Genomic DNA, 24859 nt, shown 5'->3' on the forward strand with positions numbered 1-24859 from the left:
TTTCATTATTATATTTTTATTATACCTATTTAAATTATTGTTTTTAAATGATATTTAAATTATTGTTTTTTAATATAAGACTTTCTATATATTAAAATTTGATCATACTTTAAATTTATTTCATAATAATATGGGTCCCTGTTCTATAGAGTCCACAAAATAAGAGTATTGTTGTCCAAAATTATTTAAAAATACTCTACTCGTTTCAATTTTAATTTTTTTAGTCTACAATATTTGTAAACATCTGACAATTTGCAGGTTATGTTCTACAACATAATCGTTGCAATCAAAAGATAAAACAATTATATTATAAATCACTGAACACTATATATGTTCTAAAATATAACTCATAAGTAGAATAATGATTTGATATCAAATATCTTGACGTATGTCTAGAGTTTCGGTTCTTTTATTATATGTTGCAATATGTATAATGACTTCATTTTCTTTGAGTTTCCATTTGTCAAGTCAGTGTTGCCACCGCCTTATTCGTCTTTATCGCAATCTTCTGAAAAATACTAAATGATAATAATTATTATTATTAAAAAATAAATGACCAAGTTTTTGGGTACTTTGGTATCAATATCGAATCTTGTTTATTTTAATTCTGAAATATGATTGAAATTTTATAGATTTGTTTCGTAAATTAAATTGTATGAGTTTTAAAAATTAAAACGAATATTTGACGTATGTCTAGAGTTTCGGTTCTTTTATTATATGTGGCAATATGGACAATGACTTATTTTTTTTAAGTTTCCATTTGTCAAGTCAGTGTTACCACCGCCTTATTCGTTTTTATCGCAATCTTCTAAAAAACACTGAATGATAATAACAATTATTATTAAAAAATAAATGACCAAGTTTTTTGGCACTTTGGTATCAATATTGAATCTTGTTTATTTTAATTCTGAAATAGGATAGAAGTTTTATAAATTTGTTTCGTAAATTAAAGTGTATGAATTTTAAAAATTAAAACGAATATTTGACGTATGTCTAGAGTTTTGATTCTTTTATTATATGTTGCAATATGGACAATGACTTTTTTTTTTTATGTTTCCATCAAGTCAGTGTTACCACCGCCTTATTCGTCTTTATCGCAATCTTCTGAAAAACATTGAATGATGTTAATTATTATTATTAAAAAATATATGACCAATTTTTTTGGTACTTTGGTATCAATATTGAATCTTGTTTTTTAATTCTGAAATACGATAGAAGTTTTATAAATTTATTTCGTAAATTAAATTATATGAGTTTTAAAAATTAAAATGAAAAATTTTGTTGACATTATTATTCTATTGATAGGATATTATATTAATATCAATATGAACTTCTTGTTTGAAATCTGAAGCATGATATAAGATTTATAGAGTTGTTATGTATATTAAATTATTTGAGTTTTAAAAAATTAAAACAAATAATTTTGTTGGTAACATATTTTTATTAGTAAGATAATTGTTATAATACAAAATCCTGTCAAATATAGAAGTTTTTTGATAATAGTAATAATTGTTAAATAAAAATTAATATGATGATATCCAATTTTTTATATGAATTTATAGAACTGTTTCATAAGTTAAATGGTTAACGATTTAACTGTGCGAATAAGATAAATGTTATATTACAAAATCCTAAACACCATAGAAGTCTTTTTATAGTAGTATAATAATCTTAACCAATATTGAAATTTTTATTAATAAAATCCGAATCAATATATAAGTCTTTTCATAATTGTATAATAATAATTATAAAATCCTAAAATGTATAATAATAAGTATAAAATCCTAATAATATGAAAATCTTTTCATAATTCTATAATGATTGTTGTTATTAAATAAAAAATTTATATTACATTGTCCTAATCAATATTGAAGTTTTTAATAATAAAATTCTAATAATAAAGTCTTTCATTGTCCTAATGAATGTTGAGGTCTTTAATAATAAAATTTTATTGAATATAAAAGTCTTTTAATAATAATATAACAATGACTATAGAATCCTAATCAATATGAAAGTGACCAAATTCTGGTATTTTTGGTACCGATGTTCCACCGAAAAGTGGTTTCGCTTATTAATAAAAGGTATTGATTAGGATTTTTTTCACCTTTCCTTCTGCTAATAACCATTATGTATTTAGTTATGTAAAATGAATTTCCACATAACATGTTAACATTTTGGTTCTTTAATCCAGCATTAAGAACCAAGTCTAAGTATATCAGTGTATAGAAGAAACCTGCATAAAAAGAATTCATGTATGACTCTCAAGTCTCACCTCAGTTTGTATGTGAACTAATTCATGTTGTAATTTCTTGCCTTTTTATCATAATGTCTGGAGGAAGCAGGGCATGGTTTCAAATTTACAGTTCAAGAACACATTTTTATTTTTGTTTGTTTTTATGGATGTGACCATATTAGCATGTTTCTACTACCACCTATTTGATTTGTGGAGAAAATGATATGGAGTACTGGAATACACAAGTGGGCCATTGTAAAATGCTTAAAAGGCATATCTTTTACTGAAAAAACAATTTCTGCCCTCCTTCATAATGGTATACTGGTATAGAAGTTGTAGTTGCAGCATTCAATGTTTGGCAATCAACAGTGTTAAAAGGCTCTGCAAAATCAACAAGTACTTCTCAAGGTTATCTGTAGTACTACTCATTAAGATTTGAGAATTTGTTAGATGGTTTCCTATCTACAGAATTCAAGTCTGCAGTAATATTTTCTCGCTAAAACAGTTGAGTTCATTTATTACTTATAGGAAGAATAGACTGATGTCTTGATAAGATGATCTGATAAAAGAAAACAAGGTGGAAATTAATGCAGAGCAACTATGAGAAATTTTAGTTGGCAAGAATGATACATAAATGAGGCATTTGTATATAAAAAGCCACTTAGCAACCCTACTCCCCACCCCCAACACACAACACCAAAGAGTCACGGGGAGGTATCATATCTACAATAGAAAGAACCAGAAAGAAGAGGCCAAACATGACCACTATACACCAGCTTGTGTTATCATATCAGAAGCAATAATATGCCAGTAGAGTTAACCACCAGTCATAAAGAGAACAAAAGGAATATTCTGAACTAGCAGAAAGCTAGTGTAGATTTATTTGAAATTACACATGAGTCTGAAATTTATGAGTGACAGATATATACCACATCAGATCCTTCCCTCAGTTTGAAAATTAAAGCAAAGTCTCGTAACTCGTTTTGTACTTGGAGTGTGCCTTCACTGATGCATTTCGCAGTATCTGGTGGCTAGAACATGAAGCTCTGCAGAAGGGTGATGGGCCAATCATTCTTGATTTTGAAATTAAGTGAACAGAATAGAACAGCTCAACAGGCAATGTCACAGAATACCACATGCGTCATAACATCGGTGCAATTCGTCTCAGTTGGCACTTGGCTGTATTTACCGGTCACTGTTACATCTAGCTGCACAAAATGTGTAAATCAAGTTAAAACTGGTAACTGGAATTTGCCATCAGAAAAACGGATCAGCAAATACAACAAGTTAAAAAAAAACTCTGCTTGATTCGAGCAAACCATGTAAGAAGCCATTTCTCTCATTCTTAAGTCTCCATATATCACAATTGCAAATTCATAACCACATGGATCGGATGCAGCACAGCAAGGGACATTGAGTTTAACCAAAGGATGATGAGTTCTACCTTTTACGACGAAAAGAACTGGCTCAAATTCGGGTTAAGGCCTCTAATGAGTGAACTGACCTTGAACCCGACCACAGATACACAGACAATCTACATTACCACCAATCATATACACTACATTATCAATTTAAAATTCTTAGAACCCATGTTTAATTGTGTTTCATTAGTCACACTTTCGGTACATGTGTTTGTAAAATAATATAAGATCCTGTCGAGGCTTTCTCGAGTAGTTCCGGTAACTTTTTGTCTCCACAATTGTTGAGATAAGAAGACAAAAACGATCCAACGGCCTGTCCATGACAAAGTGATATTGAAGTAGATGATCCCAACTAATCCCAGCGAATCTGAACTGGATTCATTAATCTTAATATCAGCCTTTGGACCCGGGCACTCAAACTTGTGTAGCTCAGGAATCACAACAAATGTTATTGGGCTTATAATTAAATCCGACCTCTCTTATGCATGGACAGCCCAGTGCTGCTTTGCTTATAGTACAAACATATCACTGGCATCAAAGCCTTTTAAATCAGAATAATTAAAACTTCATACTTACGCAAACACTTAATCCCTACTCTATGAGCTCTCTCATCAAAATGATTAACATAAACACTGGTCTACAAATGAATCATTTTCATTAACTCCAAACAAAAACTAAACCACCACCAGCCACTTCTCGATTAGGACATCATAACAAAAATTAACTAATAATCTGATAATGCACAAGGGGACACGTCGTTAAGTATTTGCATTATACTACCTTCCTTTCTGTATATATCATTAAGCTTGGTGGTTAGATAGTTGCTATCTTATTCATAACTTGACAACATTCTTTTGAGTATTATTTAGCATGTTCTTCAAAGTGAAAACTCCTCCAAGTCCTACCTTAGCGCTCAGCTACACGACACTATGGAGTAACAGTATTACATAATTTTTAAATTCTGGCCGAAGGGACCTACTTTTCGAATCGTCCTCTCCTTTTGAATAAATATTATTCAAAAAGCTTCTACCAATAATATCATATAGAAGACTACAAATTAGTGTGTATATATACATTAATATTTATTATATTTGGAGCTTTTATTGATCTACAAGCTTATATTCAATCCTGCCCGTATGAAACCTAATCCAATTTTCAACAAGTTATAAATAATAAAGTATGTATTTAATAATTTAATTCTAAGAGAATTCTGAATTAAATAACTCAACTTAAGTCTTATTAAATCACATGTGATCAATTAATAATAGATTACATTCAAATGGCTTTTAACATTAATATTTCATAAAAGTGATACTATCTTTCATGGAGCAACGTCAATGAAGAATGATTATTGTGCGTGATTGTTATGAATTATAAAGAATTAACGTACACAACAAAGTCTAATTTTTAATGTAATAATAATTCATATACATATTAAATTTCCAAACGCAATCTTTCTTTCATTCCAAGAACATCTCCAACATCAAAAAGCCTTTAGCTAAAATGTGAGCTGACATACTAAAAATAAAAAATTTAGCCAACTTCTCTAAAAATCCATTCTCCAACCACACTCAGCTGTTATCTATAATTTTAGCCAATCTATGGCTAAATTTGTCGAATCTCTTCAAGTCTACAAGAAAACTTGTAGGAAGATTGCACATCATTTATTACCATATTGAACTGATATATTCTGTTTTAACAATTTAAAATATTAATAACATATTATTTTTAAATTATAGTCAAACAAATAGTCAATATCATTGAAACAAAACGTCTTATAAGTTCAGCAAATTTTACATAATGCTTTATAGATCTAATTTAGCCAATGATTATAACCAACACCGTTGAAGATGCTCTAAGAAATTATTAAACCAATCCTGTACCTGTCGAGTAAAAAAAAGCAGCATATTTATTTATTTTTTTTACATAGAAAAAACAGCTTTTGATTTGAAATTCTAGAATTTACTAGAGTCGTCGAGTCAACACTCAACAGGACAGTGGTCAAATACTTCAGTACCATGTAGTAAAAGACTACAGCAAATTACTCATACATGCTACTGTACCAGAGTTCCGATATTAATGCCATCTCACCCGTCGATCTAGCGCACACACCTCTCTCTCTCTCTCTCTCTCATTCTCTCTCTCTCTCTCTCTCTCTCTCATTCTCTCTCAATTCAACTTCACTGTCACTCCATCACAATCTCTCCCAAATTAACCTAAATTTCAGTTCCAACGCCTCACAAATCTCGCTCCAGATCTACCTCCCTACCCACCAGATCCAAATGGAAGAAGCTCTAGAAATGGCGCGTTCGAAAGACACCAAGGAGAGAATGGCGGGAGTTGAGCGGCTCCACCAGGTTCTAGAAGCTTCCAGAAAGAGCTTATCATCATCTGAAGTCACTGTATTGGTTGATTGCTGTATAGATCTTCTCAAGGATAATAATTTTAGGGTTTCGCAAGGGGCTTTGTTGTCGCTTTCCTCGGCTGCTGTGTTGTCTGGCGAACATTTTAAGCTTCATTTTAATGGACTTGTGCCTGCCGTTGTTGAACGCCTCGGTGATAGTAAACAGCCTGTTCGCGATGCTGCACGGAGGCTTTTGCTCACTCTTATGGAGGTATATGGATTCGATTGTGCTCTTATTAGTGTTTTTTTAATTACGTAATAGTGAATTATATTTGAATTCTATTTAGTGTATTGTAAATGCATTTGTTTGATAATTTGCGTTTTTGAAGGTTTTAGTTCTGATCATAATGTTATAATTGGTAGTATTTAGATATAGTGTTGCACTTTATCTGCTGCAGTCGATGCTAACTAACATTTTTTGATTTATTCGGAACTTATGAAATGTATTCTTCTGTTAAATGATGGGTTCGTTGGGTAATATTAAGGACAGCATTTCTTGGATTAAATATTGCACTTGATAGGCGGTGCTCTTAGTTGATCTGATTGTGATACTAGGTTGAGTTTATGTTCAGTTGTAGTGCATATACTATTTAATAAAAGAAAAAGCTTGTATGTGTGCTAGTTTATCATTTAATTCGCGTGATCTTTCACAATCATAGATATGGAGGTGGTATCCTATACATGAATGTGGTTTTAGTTTCATTAGCTCTAGCAGGACTACTATATGGAGATGTTAAAGGATATATACTTGTAGTTGTTTAAATTCCAGTATTTAATAGTTAATATTGCCAAAAATCTATTTTAATACTTAAGGGCTGCTAAGAGTCATTTGCCAAAAAACAAAAATGCTGTTGAGGATCTTCATTCTTCCTTCACCAATCGAGTTTAAACTCTGTCCATTAGAAAATTGGATTGAGTGTTTTAAGCTGTGAATTGGCATCTGATTTTATGATCCACTCAAATAAATATCCTGACATCTTAAGTGACTGACAGAATCTAGTTCGCGGCAGTTGCCAAGAATTAGCATATATTGTGTGTTTAATCACAGTCCACAATTCAACTAAGGGTCTGAATGTTGTGTGTGAGTATATGAAACGGGTAAATCTAAGATTCTGTATAATCTAGTTCTGGAAGAGGTAGGATCCTAGGTTTGTAATTTCAAACGAGATAAGGGTCTGAATGTTGTGTGTGAGTATATGAAACGGGTAAATCTAAGAATCAGGATAATCTAGTTCTGGAAGAGGTAGGATCCTAGGTTTGTAATTTCAAACGAGATAGGCTCTAGGTTGACCAATAAAAAGGGTTATGCTTAATTTGAACATTTTAGGAGTTCAAACTCATACAGAACTCGTAACCGAAGTTAAATTTATGTCATTCAATGTATGGGTTGAACTTGGACGCATTAATTTAGGCTCGATATATTTTAAGCCCTTTTTGGTAGAAGTTTAAACTGAAGTTTAATAACTCTAAACTTTGATGGAGCAATTTGTCTTACAGCTCTAGCTCGTATTTGCACCTTTACATCAAGTAAAAGTTGAAAGATCTGGTTAGCCTGCAAGATGAAGATCGGTGAATAGTGTGAAAAGCCTTCTGTTCGAAGGGGGAGAGGAGAGGCATTTTGTATGGTGTGAGATGAGCAGCTGAGGCTGAACATGGCGGCCTTAAACCTCTCAAAGGATATTTTTTTAATAGGAGTTTTTAAGGATGTTATCCTAATCCCAGAATCCATTATTTCAATGTCTTGTCTTTTATTAGGAATTCGGTGCCAACCAAATCATAAAAGCAAGCTATCACTTGCATTAGAAAGTATTCCTAGATAAGAACATATTAACATTTTCGATTTTATGCTCCCCTGCTGGGTATATCATTTTATATAATAGCCCCACTCTAGTTTCCCTTTGATTTATTACTTTATATTGACTGTCAATTCTTAATCAGATTTTAGTTGGTTAGACCGTCTCTTTTTTGTTGTCTATATATTGGTATAATCATATGCCAACCCTAACTAGTCACTCAGGTATGCGGAAAATAATTTTTCACTGTGCAGGTCTCCTCACCAACACTCATAGTTGAAAGGGCTGGATCATATGCTTGGATGCACAAAAGTTGGAGAATCAGAGAAGAGTTTGCGCGGACTGTTACATCAGCGATCGGTCTTTTCGCATCTACTGAGCTTCCTCTACAACGTGCTATTCTTCCTTCTGTACGTGATATTACTCCTATCGCACATGAAAAATTTCTAATCTAGCAATTGAATGCAAGTTACAATAAATATTGCTTTGTCCTATTGAATTGTCAGATTCTGCAAATGTTGAATGACTCGCACCCTGGGGTTCGTGAAGCAGCTATAGTATGCATAGAGGTTAGTCATGTCGACGACTTAGCTTGGTGCAATGTTTTCTAGACATTATGATATACAACTTTGTTCTCACCATGTTGAGTTATAAAACTTTGAGCTTCTTTCTAAATGACTTATTAGTATCTCAATGATAACTCCTGTCAGATGACATCCCCAGGCATGTGTATATATATTATGTTGTATTTCTTTCACATGAGCTAAAAGAGATTACTAGTTGGGAGATTTGTTTGATGTGGATATTAGTCAGGTGTTAGCAACTTAGCATCATCAGCAATTTATGGAACTGAGTTGTCAGCCGAGCAATGAATATATGTTACATATGTCTTGTAATTGTTTATACTGGTCATTCTTCCCGTGATATGGAGTCCTATCTTGCCTAACCAGAGTCTTCTTTTACATTTTTTTTTAATCAGATGTTGAGTGTATATGATTTTATTTTATACACGTACTGGCCAACATCTAAAGTTCTTGATCCAATCCTGAAAAAAAAAAAAAAAATTCTTGATCCAACACTATCTAAATTCCTCTTTTATACATTATGGCTTGCTTTTCCTTCCCATCTTCTATTTCTCAAAGCTCTTGTCTTCTTTTATTGTCCACCTTGATGATTTTGTGTGTCAGAAATAATATGTTATTGTGTGATTTGAATTGATAATTTATGACTACGTGGAGTCAAATATATGGCAATCATCCTTCAAAATTGGATTTGCCTGCTTATACATACGCTGCATGTAGAAAAAAGACCCGTCGACTGTATTGTCCAGGATTCATTTCATAGAATGTTTCTGTATCATAGTTGTTTGTTAATATATCTCGAGGAGTATAACATGTGAAACTAATGCAAGATCTGTTTTCAATTTTTTGATAGTGGGTATATCCTGGCATTGCATTGTAGTTAGGAGTTTGTTGGCTTTTAACTTGGTGTTGTACACTGTTTACAATTTCTGTCATTGTGAGGTTAGATGTAATAAATTTTGACATGTTGCTTATTGTTTGATAACATGCTGATATTGTTGTTTTCTTTTACAACTATAACATTACGATAGATGGATTTTACTTGTCAATCTTAACTGCTTTATGGATGAATGGTTTGGGTTTTTATTAACCGACCTTGTCATGCAGGAGATGTACACTCACATTGGGCCTCAATTCCGTGATGAGCTCCTGCGTCACCATCTTCCTACATCAATGGTGAGTAACTGTGGGGATCTATTGCAGTGTTTTTAATCTTCATTAAATTCTTTATAAATGATGGTGAACTCATTTTTGATACAAAGGATTGCTCTCATGCATGAATTCTAATGTCAACTGCTTTCCATACTAGCGAGTTCATAAATTTGTTGTTATAAGTATAGAAATCTGTTAGATTGGGCTGAATAGAGTTTTTCTTCAGGAAGAGGATATGGATGACAGTTGTTAAAAAAAAATATGGAAACTATCGATTTACATGACTGGAAATACCTTTACGTTGAAACCTAGAAATTTTGAGTAATGGAGACACAAGGCTAGAACCTGTGTCATTCCTTCTCTTTTCTGTTTTGCACTGTTTGGTTTATAACTTAATTTTTTTTAATGCCAATATATATATATATATATATATATGTGTGTGTGTGTGTGTGTGTGTGTGTGTGTGTGTGTATATAGGGTCTTAATCCAATGTGAACTCTTAAAGTGATAACTAAATGAAAACTGGTGATTGTTATGATTAATGTTGGTGATTTTTTTGTTTCTCCTGCTAATTTATGTCAATTTCTGAGTGATTTGGTGGTAGTGTGGGAGGCGGTTGCGGGGCCAACGACGGTGTGGCAGTTTTGTGGTTATTTGTAATTTTTTTTGTATTGTGGTGATTCCTGAACTGATGGTGATTTTCTGGAGTCACTGGATAAATCAAATCAACAATTCTCATTTAGTTTTTATTTGAAGGGATTCTCATTTGAACACTACCCTATATATATATAGGGTAGTGCTCAAATATATATTTTCATTTGGAAATGGTCATCCACAGAAATTTGATTATCCACACTCCTGCCTCTACTGAGGCTTGAACTCTCAATCTCTTGTTATCAAAAACGGAAGGGTATACACTAGGCTAATGACCAGTCTATCACAGGCGTATCTTTTGCCTGTCCCATTTTGCTGCATCATATACCGTCTTCAATCATGCACCATGTATAATTATGATTATAAGTAGAAGTAAATAACTGTATTTTTCAACCATTACTCTAAAATCATACCTCACTCCAGGCAAGAGATATTAATGCGAGGTTAGAGAGGATTCAGCCTAAAAGTAGCCTTTCGGATGGACGTATTAGTAATTATGCTAGTGGAGACGTGAAGTCTTCTAGCCTTCATCCAAAAAGAAGCAGCCCCAAGGCAAAGAGTTCATCCCGTGAAGCGTCTCTGTTCGGAGGTATGCGTTAGATCCTTTTAGTATAAAAGCAAACATGTCTCAAGTACAAGACATTGTTTTATATTTTGACCTGTTTCAGTGAAGTGTCTAGATCTTCTCAAGATGAAAGTAATTCATGATGCAACTATTGCATCTTATCATACATTTTGCAACATTTGGTTTGGCTACTTTGAGGGGTGGTGATATCAGTCATTATCTGTTTGCTCTTGCTGTCTAATGATGCAGTTGTAGTTCGTTACCAGTGATTTTAATTCTCTCTGGTATATGAATTATGTAGGAGACAGCGATTTGACAGAAAAACCTGTTGAGCCAATCAAAGTCTACTCTGAGAAGGAGCTAATAAGGGAATTTGAGAAAATTAGTTTGACTCTTGTTCCAGAAAAGGATTGGTCAGTACGCATTGGGGCTATGCAGAGAGTTGAAGCTCTTGTTATTGGAGGTTTGTTTTACATGTTGTACCTGAATGAAAAAGTGGAATTTAAACTATTATTTGATACGCAACATAAAATAATTTTTTTAGAGTTATTACTAGTGACCTAGCAAGCCACGCAGCAATGGTGCATGTGTGTTAATTTTCTGAAAGAGATTAGCATTTATATTGTTGCCATTGTGCTGTTCTAGTCCATCAATTTGAATTCTCTTCTTTTCTGATATGTCCCTAAAAAAGATTGTCAGATATTACAATATCATATCAGTATGTCTATCAACTTGTATCTTCTTCTCCCTCCCACTCCGATTATAATTTGCTACTCCCTCCGTCCCCCTGAGTAGTATACATTGGGGGACGGGGACGCGGCACGGACTTTAATGCTCCTGTAAAGTATAGTTGTGTAATTTATTTTTAAAATTTTCTTTTTCTGAATTAAAGTTTGGATGTTATATTTTTATTCAGAAAAAGAAAATCTCAAAAATAAGTTACGGAACTATATTTTATAAGAGCATTGAAATGCGTGTCGAACAGTTGAAAAAAAACGTATACAATTAAATGGGACAGAGGGAGTATATATTTTCGTTAGTTCTCGAAGTAGTAAGTAAATTTTTGGTGCTGGTCAAGTACACGGCGAGCACTTGTTTTGAGCATTTTTCTTTGTAAATTTTGTTAGGAAATTGGTAATGAACCAGGCTAATTTTCCAATTCATTCGATCAGGTGCAGCTGATTATCCATGTTTCCGTGGACTCCTGAAGCAACTAGTTGGTCCTCTAAGTACACAGTTAGCTGATCGACGATCTAGCATAGTAAAACAGGTACTTCACATTTCCTTAAGGTTATGCATGTCAGTTTGCTTTAATTTTTGTAAGTGACTGTAAGCAACGAACTATTCTAGAGGCATGTTGTTAAATTCACTTGGTTATTATCTATATTTGTTGTTTTTTGATGTGATGAGGTTCTAGTGGTAAGATACCAGTTATTTGCTATTATACCAATCTATACTCTTTATTAATAAGCAAAATCCTCTCAGAGTGGAGATCAGAATTACTAAATACCAAAGTACCAAAATCTAGTTATCATCATATAAATTTTTTTATCTAATAATAGTTTTATTTATTTATAACAAATATTGTTATAGTGTAACGATTGTCCCACCAACAGAATCACATCGCCAACAAGACTATTCTTTTAAATTTTTAAAACTTAAATAATTTAATTTACGAAACAACTCTATAAAATTCCTATATGTTTCATAATACATATAAATAAGGATTCTAATTGATATTATTAGCCACATTCATATCAATACAAAATATAATGCAAACCCTGCCTTTCACAAGACTGCGTTAAAGATGAATAAGGTGGTGGTAACACTGCCTTGACAAACGTAAACTCCGCCGAAAATGAAGCCACCACTACTACTATCAAAATAATTGTCCATGTTGCAACATATAGTAAACAAACCGAAACACAAGACATTGTCAAATTTTTTTGAATTAAAGTTATTTAACTTGAAAGCTCTGTTAGACATCTATATTAATTTTTCAAACACTATCATTACTAGACCTGCAAGAACTCCAACTAGCGTTACACATAACATTTACCTGTTACACGTTTAAAACAATTACGAATTAAAATTTTTAAATTTTACTAAAGATTAAAGACCCTACCTATATTTGTTGGTGCTCAATATTTTTCTATCACTTTTAAAATTATAAAACAACATAATGATTTTACTAAAATAAAACATATCATTGTGAAATAAATTCATATTAACATGTATTTGAGAACAATTTTTTTTTTTTTTTTTAAATTAAAATTTGAAATAGGATCAAATGTTAATACATAGAAAGTTTTATAATTAAACAATATTAGTTTTAATAGGTATATTAAAAAGATGGTAATGTGATCAAATAAAAAGACATTATACTTCTAACAAATAATAAATTAACAAAAATCTGTTTTAACTGATGCTTGTCACGGGTCATAATCTAAGAAGTCTAATGTAACAAGTGTACTGACTATGAGCATAGATATTTGGTATGTTTTATCGGTGATATGTATTTCTTTTACATTTTTCCTCTATGGTAGGGTTGCCACTTGTTATGCTTTCTATCAAAAGAGCTCCTTGGTGATTTTGAGGCATGCGCAGAGATGCTCATTCCAGTAAGTGCAAATTCTTTCTGCAGAAATTGATGCTAGCACTTTGCTGATACTATTTGACTGTAAAATTACCTACAGGTCCTTTTTAAACTTGTTGTGATAACTGTGCTTGTAATTGCGGAGTCTGCGGACAATTGCATAAAAACTGTGAGTCGGCAACTCCATGTCTGTACTGATTTTTATTTTTCCCAATAACTTTCCATCATTTGTAAAACTTTTGACCTGCCAGATGTTGCGTAACTGCAAAGTTTCTCGTGTACTTCCTCGAATAGCTGAATGTGCAAAGAATGACCGTAATGCTGTACTTCGCGCGAGGTTGTGTTATTTTTCCCCAGTGTTTACTCTTTTTATTGTCTTTCTTTAAAGTCACTCTAGTCTTCATATATTTATCTCAGATGTTGTGACTACGCACTTCTGATATTAGAATACTGGGCTGATGCACCTGAGATTCAACGTGCTGCTGATCTCTATGAAGATTTTATTAAATGTTGTGTTGGTGACGCGATGAGTGAGGTATTGTAATTTGGTGCTTTCCTACTTTCGGGTTGCTGCAGATATACATGTATAGCATCTGTTGCAATCCATAAGATTGCCTCCTGTATACATACACGACATTGGGAACTTTTTGAACCCTAATTACAAAAATTGGAAAATCGATTGAATATGTGATCCTAAATAAGAAATTGATTTATTAAACTTAGATTTCGGTTTTGTCGACTTTGCTTATCACCATTCTTCTTCATGTTCTTCTTCATATTTTTTGTGTTCTTCAATCGCGTGTTTCAATGATATGATATGAACAGGCTGGGTACAGATACGATATGAAGATGGTAGCTGGTTAAAATAGGTCGGGTTGGGGCAATTATGTCATTGGCTCGGGTTTCGGGTTATTTGGTAATTGGGTTGTTTTTAATTACGTGGCAGCTGATATGTAATAAAAATGGCTCTCTGTTAGAAGTCAGCGAGATTTAACAGAATTCCAAGTTATAATTAGCGTAGTTAGTCGGTTGCACTATATATTTACTTATGTCATTACAAGCTTTTTTCAGTTTAGTGACCCACTTGCAAGTTCGACCTGAGTTCGATTATGCTTAAGCCATTTTACCCATTTGTACTTGTTTGCTACCTTGTTGTATATTTTTTATCATGCTAACAGCATTAATGTATCTTTGTAATTCCTTTAAGGTCAATCTCATACATTTATTGGGTGGCTACAGGTGCGATCAACTGCTAGAGCTTGTTACAGGATGTTTGCAAATACTTGGCCTGAGCGCTCCCGGCGTTTATTTTCATGCTTTGATCCTGTCATTCAACGTGTAAGTGCTTCTGTTTGTCAGAGAAACAGTTTTCGTGCTAAAGCTCTCCTCTCTTCCAACTAGATGTTAGGGAAAACTTATATTATTGCTAGTGAGTCATGTTTCTATTGTTCCTAATATTGGTGCAGTTGATCAACGATGAGGATGGCGGTATGCATAAACGGCATGCTTCTCCCTCTCTTCGTGAGAGGAATTCACAAATGTCAGCAAACTCTCAAACTTCAGTTTCATCAACTTTACCTGGATATGGAACATCCGCTATTGTTGCCATGGATAAAAATGCAAGCATAACCTCTAGGGCATCACTGTCTTCTGGTCTTTTCTCCTCACAAGCAACGTCAGTTGGCAAAGGTGCAGAACGTAGCCTGGAAAGTGTGTTGAATGCAAGCAAACAAAAGGTTACAGCTATTGAAAGCATGCTACGGGGTCTGGATATATCTGGAAAAGGGCAATCAGTTAGTCTGGATCTAGGTATTTTTTTGACCTTTTGATGTGATTCTTTGCCAGTACATAAATTTATCAAAGATTGTGTTCTGGATTTTAAGTGAACAACTATTTTTCTCTTTTATTGCCCCTAGTGCAGGAGTTGACCCACCATCATCTCGTGATCCACCATTCCCTCTTGCTGCCCCTGCCTCGACTAGTCTCGCCAATTCTTTATCTCTGGATTCAACATCTGGTTTTTTAAAAGGTAATAGTCGTAGTGGTGGCTTGGGAATGTCTGACATTATCACTCAGATTCAAGCATCTAAAGATCCAAGTAAGTTATCATATCGTGGTGGTATTGGATCTGAGCCGCTGTCAACATTTTCATCATTCTCCGGAAAAAGAGGATCTGAAAGGCATCAAGAAAGAGGCCATTTTGAAGAGACTGATATTAGGGAGGCTAGGCGATCCGTGAACTTACACAGTGACAGGCAGTACTTAGATTCATCCTACAGAGATGCAAATGTTAGGGACTCGCAAAACAGTTACATTCCAAATTTTCAGCGTCCTCTTGTGAGAAGAAATGTAGCTGTGCGAGCATCTGCCGGCAGGAGGAGGAGCTTTGATGATAATCAGTTCTCTGTGGGTGAGATGTCAAGCTATGTTGAAGGTCCAGCCTCTCTGAATGATGCTCTTAGTGAGGGACTTAGTAATAGCTCAGACTGGAATGCGAGGGTAGCTGCATTTAATTATCTGAGGTCTTTATTGCAGCAAGGAACAAAAGGTGTTCAGGAAGTCACACAGAGTTTTGAAAAGGTGATGAAGTTATTCTTTCAGCACTTGGATGATCCACACCACAAAGTTGCACAGGCAGCTCTTTCCACACTTGCAGATATGATTCCAGCTTGTCGAAAACCTTTTGAAAGTTACATGGAGAGGATTCTGCCCCATGTTTTCTCACGTCTAATTGATCCGAAGGAATCAGTAAGGCAACCGTGCTCCACAACACTGGATATTGTTGGTAAAACTTATGGCGTGGATTCCCTTTTACCAGCTTTGCTTCGTTCACTAGATGAGCAGAGGTCACCGAAGGCAAAGTTGGCTGTTATTGAGTTTGCCATTGGTTCTTTTAAGAAGCATGCTCAAAATGCTGAAGGCTCTGGCAATACTGGCATTCTTAAATTGTGGCTTGCCAAGTTGACACCATTGGTGCATGATAAGAATACGAAACTGAAGGAAGCAGCTATAACGTGCATTATATCAGTTTACTCGTACTTCGATTCAGCTGCAGTTCTTAACTTTATTCTGAGTTTATCTATTGAAGAACAGAATTCTTTAAGACGGGCTCTGAAGAAGAATACACCACGTATAGAAGTTGACTTGATGAACTTCTTGCAGAACAAGAAAGAGCGACAACGCCCTAAATCCTCTTATGATCCTGCTGATGTTGTTGGAACATCTTCTGATGAAGGATATGTTGTAGCTCCGAAGAGGAGTCACTTGTATGGAAGATACTCTTCCGGTTCAATTGACAGTGATGGTGGCAGGAAATGGAGTTCTGGACAAGATTTAGCACATAATACAAATGTAATTGGTCATATGTCATCGAGTGATACACAAGATCACTTGTATCACGGTCACGAGAGTGTTTCTAACACAGACCGTAATCTGAGATCCGGAGATGTCAATTACGGAATCAGCATTCCAAGTGAAAATTTGGGATCCTGGAACTATAGGCAAGAGACCAATGGCGTGCATTTAGAGGTTTCATCACCAAAGCATAATGATATGAATGGGTTGGCTGACTCTGAGCATCAATGGGTCTCTACAGGAATTACTACTGATAACGGGGCTGCGCAAATTGATCATTCAAAACTTGCAATTAATAGCAACCCGGTTCCAGATACAGAACTGAGCATCCCTCAAATCCTTCATCTTGTAAGTTTTTATAAAGGCTATCTTTCCTCACTCTACCCTCCCTTTGATATTATTTTAATCTATAGTTGGAGATGCTGACATCTATTAATCATCATTTGAAGATATGCAACGGGAATGATGAAGGTTCTAGTGCAAGCAAGCGCGATGCACTTCAACAGCTAGTTGAAACTTCTGTGGCTAATGATCATTCCATATGGACTAAGGTATGATAAATTTCTAAATTGACGGTTGGTACATTATTTCATGCAGTTAATTGTATCTCTCAGCTCAAACAAGATCCAGTATTGTATATCTTAGTCTTATTCACTTGTATTTGGTATTGGAGACGATAGAATGTGATCTGGCTTAAAACAACAATTATGTTGTATTTGGTTTATTTGCAGTACTTCAATCAAATTTTGACGGTTGTACTTGAGATATTGGACGACTCAGATTCATCTATTAGGGAGCTTGCTCTTTTGTTGGTTGTTGAGATGCTAAAGAATCAGGTCTTATATCTTCCAACATTTTATGGTTCATGTTTTGATTGATGGAGATTATAATTCCTTAATGGCACATGTTTTTGTACAGAAAGATCCAATGGAGGATTCTGTTGAGATTGTGATTGAAAGACTGCTCCATGTTACAAAGGATCCTGTTGCGAAAGTAAACCTTAAACCGTTTCTACATAATTGTTTTCCCTTTTGTTTGTCACAATATCTTACTTTGATCAGTTTCATGTATAGGTTGCTAGCGAGGCAGAAAGTTGTTTGACTTTGGTTTTGTCTCAGTATGACCCGTTCAGATGTTTAAGTGTACGTAAATTTTATTTTTTCTTTATTGAGTCAAATCCATATGAATACATAACCTTTGGCATGCACATTGCAGGTTGTCGTCCCTTTATTGGTAACCGAAGACGAGAAAACTCTAGTTACATGCATAAACTGCTTAACAAAGGTAAAATCTGGTGGTCTTGTCCCGATTAAAACATATATTATACTCCATACAGTAGTCATTTATATCCTAAAAGGTGTTTCATGCCCTATGTTATGAAAATGATATGCAGTAGTGTAGTACTCTACCCAATGATATAAATAAACTTACTGCAGACTAATGCAAGAAAATATAGAGATGATGTTGAGTTATTTTATTAAGGTCAAATTTTTTAGTTTAAACTTTGGCCTGGTTCAGGTCTCTGATGGTCAGTACTGTAGTTTTGGTGATAAATTTCAGTGTTGCTAGTGGACATGTTATTTGTAATTGCAATACGGAGTATTATTTAGTTTATTTATATGCAAGTTAGTGAAAACTCTGCATATGTTAAAGTTTTAGGTGATTGGCACTTACTATGCAGTATTTGTTAATTTACTTTCATATGTTTTACATAACAAAATGGTTAATTTGAAATTTAATTGGTTGATGCAAGTATAAATTGCTAATGACATTGCCTTGCCTTTTTCAGCTTGTGGGCAGGCTCTCTCAGGAGGAACTAATGACACAGCTACCATCATTTTTACCTTCCATTTTTGAAGCTTTTGGAAACCAGAGTGCTGATGTTCGCAAGGTATTATATCCACATATATTTTATATAAGGCCGACAGAACATAGAATTTGGTGTGCAGCGTCCTTATTTAAGGTTTCATCAAAACCATATTAAAAAAGTTGATAAATGATAATAAAAACAAAGATATTCCATGCACATATACTTGCTGGATTATGAGGAAAGATGCTCAGAATGCCACAGAATGGGGGGACCTAAAATATAACATGCATCGCGCGTGATAAAAAAAGCCTAGTATTGCACAACTGTTTGCCTTCCCATGATGGGTGACAACCAATCCACATTTAAGATATACGCAAGTCTCATCTGCGTGCTATTTTTGGCTTTCTATATATTGTGGTATATAAAGCAAATTTTTCCTCTTAAATTTCTTGTTTCTGATCCTTATTCTTATAGGTTTTAGCAGTGATCAGTATTTCAAATGTATGTTTACTTTATTTGTCTATATTTTAACTTTAACTTTTGGTGTTCAGACGGTTGTTTTCTGTTTAGTGGACATCTATATCATGCTTGGTAAAGCATTCTTGCCATACTTGGAAGGGCTTAACAGTACACAGTTGCGATTGGTTACAATTTACGCTAACCGGATATCACTGGCTAGGACTGGCACTCCAATAGAAGCAAACAATGAGTAACTGTCATGTTGCAGACATATAGTGGGTTTAGGAATCTTCTTCTTAATTATTCATTGATTGTATATCCTGTGTATTAGGAATTCTAGACGGCGGGGTTTGGTTTTGATTTTTATACTTTATATATTGAACGCACATTTTGTTCCTTCTATATAGGTTTCAGGTTGTGATGAGTGCTTGTCAATTACTTTTCCCCCGTTTTGGTTTGTGCTGATCAAATCTGCAGTCGTAATTGTGTGTATACAACTATTTTGGAGAGTTTTGATCTAAGATTTGTGACATGTATGATATGTAAAATGTGAATTAAGGCAAAGCAGTTGGAAAGTATGGAGTGCATCCATCTTGTATCATTAGCACTTAGCAGTGCTAGTGTGCTACACATTAATCTGTTGCTACTTGCCAGAGCCTTTCGACAATGTTGACCTATTCTTTTTTTTGCTAATTGACAATGTTGACCTATTTAATCGTTAAAACTTAAAAGCCTACATGAAAATTTTAGCATGGGCATTTTCACCGAAACCTTTGCAAGTGTTTGATTTCTTTTGCAAGTACTAGAAAGAAAAGTCCATTATAAGTCTGCGCTGTCGTGTCAGATGTGATTGGGTTATTGATGAAATCGAAGCATATTACCCTCGTATGTTAGTAGGAAAGGCAAATTCAATTATCATGCGAATGCGATCAAGATTTTTCCGACATACTACCAAGATTTCTTTCAGTGCATAAAGACTCATACATTGCTAGATCCCAACATACGAGCATAGCAGCATCAAAATCCAGCACTCATTGTGATTTATTCTTCATTGAATCGGGATCAGGGACGATATCCTAACTCGTCATCAAAAGATCTCCATCCTTGTTCATACGTGTAGAGTTTGTGTATCGTAGTATGTGTGCATCGTCACTTATTCTTTTTCTTCATCTATTCACGTTCCCGAGTTTCTTATGAAAAACATAAGAATATGAGTGGAAACATGTGAAATTGGATGTTGCTAGTTTCACTCACTTGCTCTGAAAAAATTTTATTGGGAGGGGACACGAATTATTATTGTGTTCCTCAGGGGAAGGAAAGCATTCAATTGATTATTATTTAATTTAACCCTTACATTTAATTTAATTTTGCGAGATAAATGATATTTGCCGATTTTTTTTTCTGAGAAAAGATTTGGTACTCAAGGTTTTTCACTTCTTCTCGGCAGCCTTCATGCATTTCACCTTTTAATGAATCCCTGTAATTAAGTTGGGAGGATTGTCTATGATAAAGATGGAGAGGCAGAGTATGTGAAACAGAGGTTTACAACTTTGGAAGCGTCTCACGGTTATTGGAGATGAGGCTGCGAAATTTTCGTTTATTCAGTGATCACATTGTCATTGTTGAGTGGGTGTTTTGTCTGTTGTAGTAAGCAGAGCCTCCCGGGATTTGATATTGATGATTATGTTGAAAATAAAGGAGGAGGATCCCCGTGTATTCGCCAAAATACACAACAGCGGTGCAGTTTGCTAAATTCCTGAAATGGTTATATATATCACTAACAGTCAACATCTGGGAATTGTATGCACTTATTGGACAGTATTTTACTCACTTGTTTCTTCATCTTCATAATTATCTTTGCTTGCTGCCTTGCGCGGTTGCGCTTCGTGGATTCGACTATGAATTCGTGTCCTTCCATTTTGGTACAATCAGTTAGAAGGGTTAATTTTATATTTTATTTAGACTTGATATTAACACGGCAAAGGGATGGATGGTTAGGGGAAAGAATGTGTTTACGATGACAAAGACAGAGATCTCAGCGCAAGGATCAGATCTTCAAAAGAATGCCGGCGGTAGTAAGAGATTTCACTGATGGTGGTTTGAATGGAATTAATCGCCACTCCTGCAAGATTTCAAGATGTTGTCTTTCACTCCCTCCGTGTTCCTTTTCTTTGTGCGTGGCCAAGATTTAATATTATGCGTGCCAGTGAATCATCACGGATGTTAGTTTGTCGAAACGTAAGATTTCACGCAGTTTTTAAATGGTTTTGGCGCGGTACCCCTATTCTTATGCTGGAATATTCTGAATTCGTGTCAGCATAGTCTGTAATAGTATTACATGGGGGTGGGAGAAGGCAAGAACGAGGCTCCGTTGGATTGGTGGCGGTTATTGTATTGAGTGTTGTTGTTTTGGCAGCGTAGATGAAACAGGACCGTATGGATTACACAAGAAGGAATCAAGTTAATTCAAGCAAGTGGGCAAATAATGGCAATTCTTATCCAGTTTGAAATCTCTGTTTCAGATCATTGTCACCCATCATCGATAAACGAGAATTGTTTAGGTAAGTCCCGTGTGAAGAAGGCCATGGATTAGGTATATTAATATTATATCACACACTCTTTTATCTATCGTGCACTAAGCTGGGAGTCTTCACGGAAACAGTCTCTCTATTTTAAGGGTAAGGGCAAGGCTGCGTACATCTTACCCTCCTGAGATCCTACTCTAAGCGGAATATACCGAGTATGTTTGGTTTGGTTTGATTTATTTAGAAGACTCGCATTTTAATTGTTAAGGACATATTTGTCACTATCTTTTTTGTTGCTCTAACCACTTGATTTCCTCGTCATCTCATTTTTGGAGTACAAAATTTGGAATGATATTTTAATAAACCTTTTTTCCTATTTACTTGATTTCATTTCTAAAAAAAACATGGGAGCATAAAATGAGTGCAAATGTTGTTATTTGCTTTTAAAATTCGTGAGCTGGCCTTTAAGAACCTCAAGCCTTCCTTGAAGCTAGGGGTGTTCATCAAACCGTCACACCGTATAAACCATCCGCACCGTTATATACTAAAGTGCAAAATGTGGTTTTTTTTTATGGTGCGGTTGCGGGTTAAAATTTTAACAAACCGTGCGGTGCGGGTTGACAAGTACGGTTCAAACCGCACCGCTATTTTCTAATATATAAATATATATCATATATAATAGTCAAAATTATTAAAAGTATGTGAAAAAAGTCAAGCAACTATATATTGTAACCTAATAGAGGGAGTAGTTGCTTAACTATTTTACACTTAGATTATTGATCTTGTTAAATTTTCTCATATTTTGAAGACATAAATAATTCTACCGGACCCCTCACAAGTGATGTAGTTTGGCATTGAAAAATGTAAATAATTTAGTATTTTATAGAATATGCTTATGTATTTAAGTAAATTCTCGAGTACATACGCTTGAGAATATTGCTAGATATATATATAGGTAAATATCTACTCCCTCCCCTCCGTCCCCGTGTTTGTTTACTTTCACTGTTTGCATGCATTTTGAAACTCTTATAAAGTATAGTTGTATAACCTTTTTCAATATTTTTCTTTTTTTAATAAAAGTTATCAAAGTTTTATTCAGAGAAAAAAATTTATTAAAAAATATATTATGGAACTATACTTTAAACGAGTGTGGAAAAACGTGCCGAAAAGTAACGTCAAGAAATGAGGGGGACAGAAGGATTATAATTTAAAATGACATTCATGATAATATAATATTCTTAATGTGTATATTTAATTTTTAACAGCTCGAGCAAATATATATAGACAAAATTATATGAGTGTGAAATTAAATAGTGACCGAAGAATTATGAAATATACTTCCTCCGTACTACACCAGGTTCTTTATATTAGAAGAGGTACGGGGACTCGTCACATATTTTAAAATTCTATTAAGTATAGTTTTATAAATTATATTATATTTTTTCTATTCTGAATAAAATAAAACTTTAAAATTTTTGTTCATGAAAAAAATTTGAAGATTAAGTTAAGGAACTATATTTAATCAGAGTCTTAAAACACGTGTCAGACTATTGAAAAAAATACGTAAAAAATGAGTAGGATGGAATGAGTACAAAACGACAATGTGAACTGTATTACATAAAATTTAAACGAGTCCCAAAATACAATATGTATATAAGTTTTATATGCTACATATGCAACTGCTAAATCATAAATACATGCTAATAATTTTTGAGAAGAGTTGAGGTGTTTCTATTCGCCTTTTGGAACGAACTTGCGCATCCGAACATGTTTACCATTAATGATAAAACTAGCTTTAGATAATCCATTGAGGATTAAATAAATCATGGAAGCTTGAAAGAACACTATTCGAGCAAACAAAGGCTGATCATCTATCTCCGTCACGTCCTCCATGTAAATAGATTCAATGCAGTCCCCAAATATATTCTCCAAAAATTCCCGAATTTCCCATTCCGCTACCGAATAGCCTTTGGAAAAAGTGACAAACATGGTCCTCTGATCAGCTGGTACCACCCCATTGCCAGAGCCATTAGGCAACAGTGCTTGATTCCCAAAGATTTGCTGTTGGCTCTGGGCTCTCTTTCGAACTTCATTTTGCAAAATAGCATTTTGTGTTAAATCACTAAAAGCCTGCAAGCAGATATTAGTGCAAACTATTTTCACTCCAGACTGTGCAAGTGTTTGATTTTTGTGTAAATACTCGAGAGAAAAGTCCTTTATTAGCCTCAGTGTGAGATGAATGTCACCAATTTCATTAAGTGCCTGTGGATTCTTGATGAAACTGAGGCATATGTTAGCCTCATGTACAAGATCATCAATGAGCATGAGAGGCAGATGTAATATTCTTTTTACGACATTTCGAAAGCCAGCCTGCTCTAGCCATAACCAAAAGGCCATGATCTGCATGGCATCTGTTGGATCGCACAAGAGATCTGCCACTAGAAGTGCATATAACATACGATCAATTGTGTGAAATGAGTGAAGTTTTGCTTGAGAAACCTGGCTATTTGTATGAGAATGGGGGAAACCTTCCATGATCACTGTTCAACTGGATTGAAAGCCTGCAACCATATATCAAAATTATATACACATTACAATATTATAAACAGATGTAAGACATGAATACAAATACAGTGGTGCTTTATATATTCCTTGACTAGATGAAAAGATAGCTAGTGATGTATGACATGGTATACCTACAATTGTAAAACTGTATCAAAAAGGAGATCAAAAGAGAGGTTGAGTGAAAGTTATTTTACAATTATAATAGTTTGGAGAGAAAAGTTTTAAGCTTGTTTGTGTGGAGATAAACACTCGGCCACACACCTTTTATAACAGTTTGGTGCGAATAATTTACTAATTCTAATATATTAATATAAAGTAAGGAGTGATATTTTCAATACTCCATCTGTTTCAAAATATATGTTCAATTTAGAAAAAAAATTTGTTTCAAAATACTTCTCCACTTCAATATTTAGTGTAAATTTGTATTTCCAAAATCAACTCAGAAGATGAATCATATATCATATATTATGTTCAATTAAGTGATTTTTTGAAAATGAACATGTAATTTGAAACCGAGAGAGAACTTATTTTTGGGAGGATTTGCCCACACACATCTATATCAATTACTCACAATACACTTGTGAACTGACGATCGAGTCCAAAAGAAGAATCACAAAATGGACAAAACTGCATGCAAAAATGACAATTATCAATGCAAACAAGTACAAAGCCGATTTGATTATCATGTAACGTAATGCTCCAACTAACAAAGGCTCTATTCTATTTTGGGCGTTTATGATTAAATTA

General features: G+C 34.2%; 2 protein-coding genes across 2 annotated transcripts; one reads left to right on the forward strand and one right to left on the reverse strand.

The window, feature by feature from the left end:
- Positions 1-5707: 5707 nt before the first annotated feature.
- LOC108222834 (CLIP-associated protein) lies at positions 5708-19446 on the forward strand. The gene is made up of 21 exons (XM_017396760.2): positions 5708-6269; positions 8106-8261; positions 8358-8420; positions 9540-9608; positions 10662-10827; positions 11105-11266; positions 11976-12073; positions 13350-13424; positions 13500-13568; positions 13651-13736; positions 13817-13934; positions 14639-14737; positions 14866-15208; positions 15321-17101; positions 17203-17304; positions 17485-17589; positions 17672-17746; positions 17827-17895; positions 17969-18037; positions 18543-18644; positions 19115-19446. The coding sequence occupies exons 1-21, from the start codon at positions 5937-5939 to the stop codon at positions 19274-19276; spliced, it is 4302 nt and encodes a 1433-aa protein (XP_017252249.2). The 5' UTR covers positions 5708-5936; the 3' UTR covers positions 19277-19446.
- Positions 19447-23278: 3832 nt separating this feature from the next.
- On the reverse strand, positions 23279-24082 carry LOC108221674 (uncharacterized). Its single transcript, XM_017395537.1, has one exon. It carries the CDS (start codon positions 24080-24082, stop codon positions 23279-23281), a length of 804 nt encoding a protein of 267 aa, XP_017251026.1.
- Between the last annotated feature and the right edge of the window lie 777 nt (positions 24083-24859).

This window comes from Daucus carota, chromosome 5, assembly GCF_001625215.2.
Source record: "Daucus carota subsp. sativus chromosome 5, DH1 v3.0, whole genome shotgun sequence".
Lineage (NCBI taxonomy): Eukaryota > Viridiplantae > Streptophyta > Magnoliopsida > Apiales > Apiaceae > Daucus > Daucus carota.

Bases quoted from the DNA above. Each gene is read 5' to 3' on its own strand.
- LOC108222834 (XM_017396760.2), top strand. From the start codon at position 5,937: ATGGAAGAAGCTCTAGAAATGGCGCGTTCGAAAGACACCAAGGAGAGA. The intron at 15,209-15,320 runs GTATTTTTTTGA...CCCCTAGTGCAG, and splicing joins ATCAGTTAGTCTGGATCTAG to GAGTTGACCCACCATCATCT. The intron at 17,305-17,484 runs GTATGATAAATT...GTTTATTTGCAG, and splicing joins ATCATTCCATATGGACTAAG to TACTTCAATCAAATTTTGAC.
- LOC108221674 (XM_017395537.1), bottom strand. From the start codon at position 24,082: ATGGAAGGTTTCCCCCATTCTCATACAAATAGCCAGGTTTCTCAAGCA.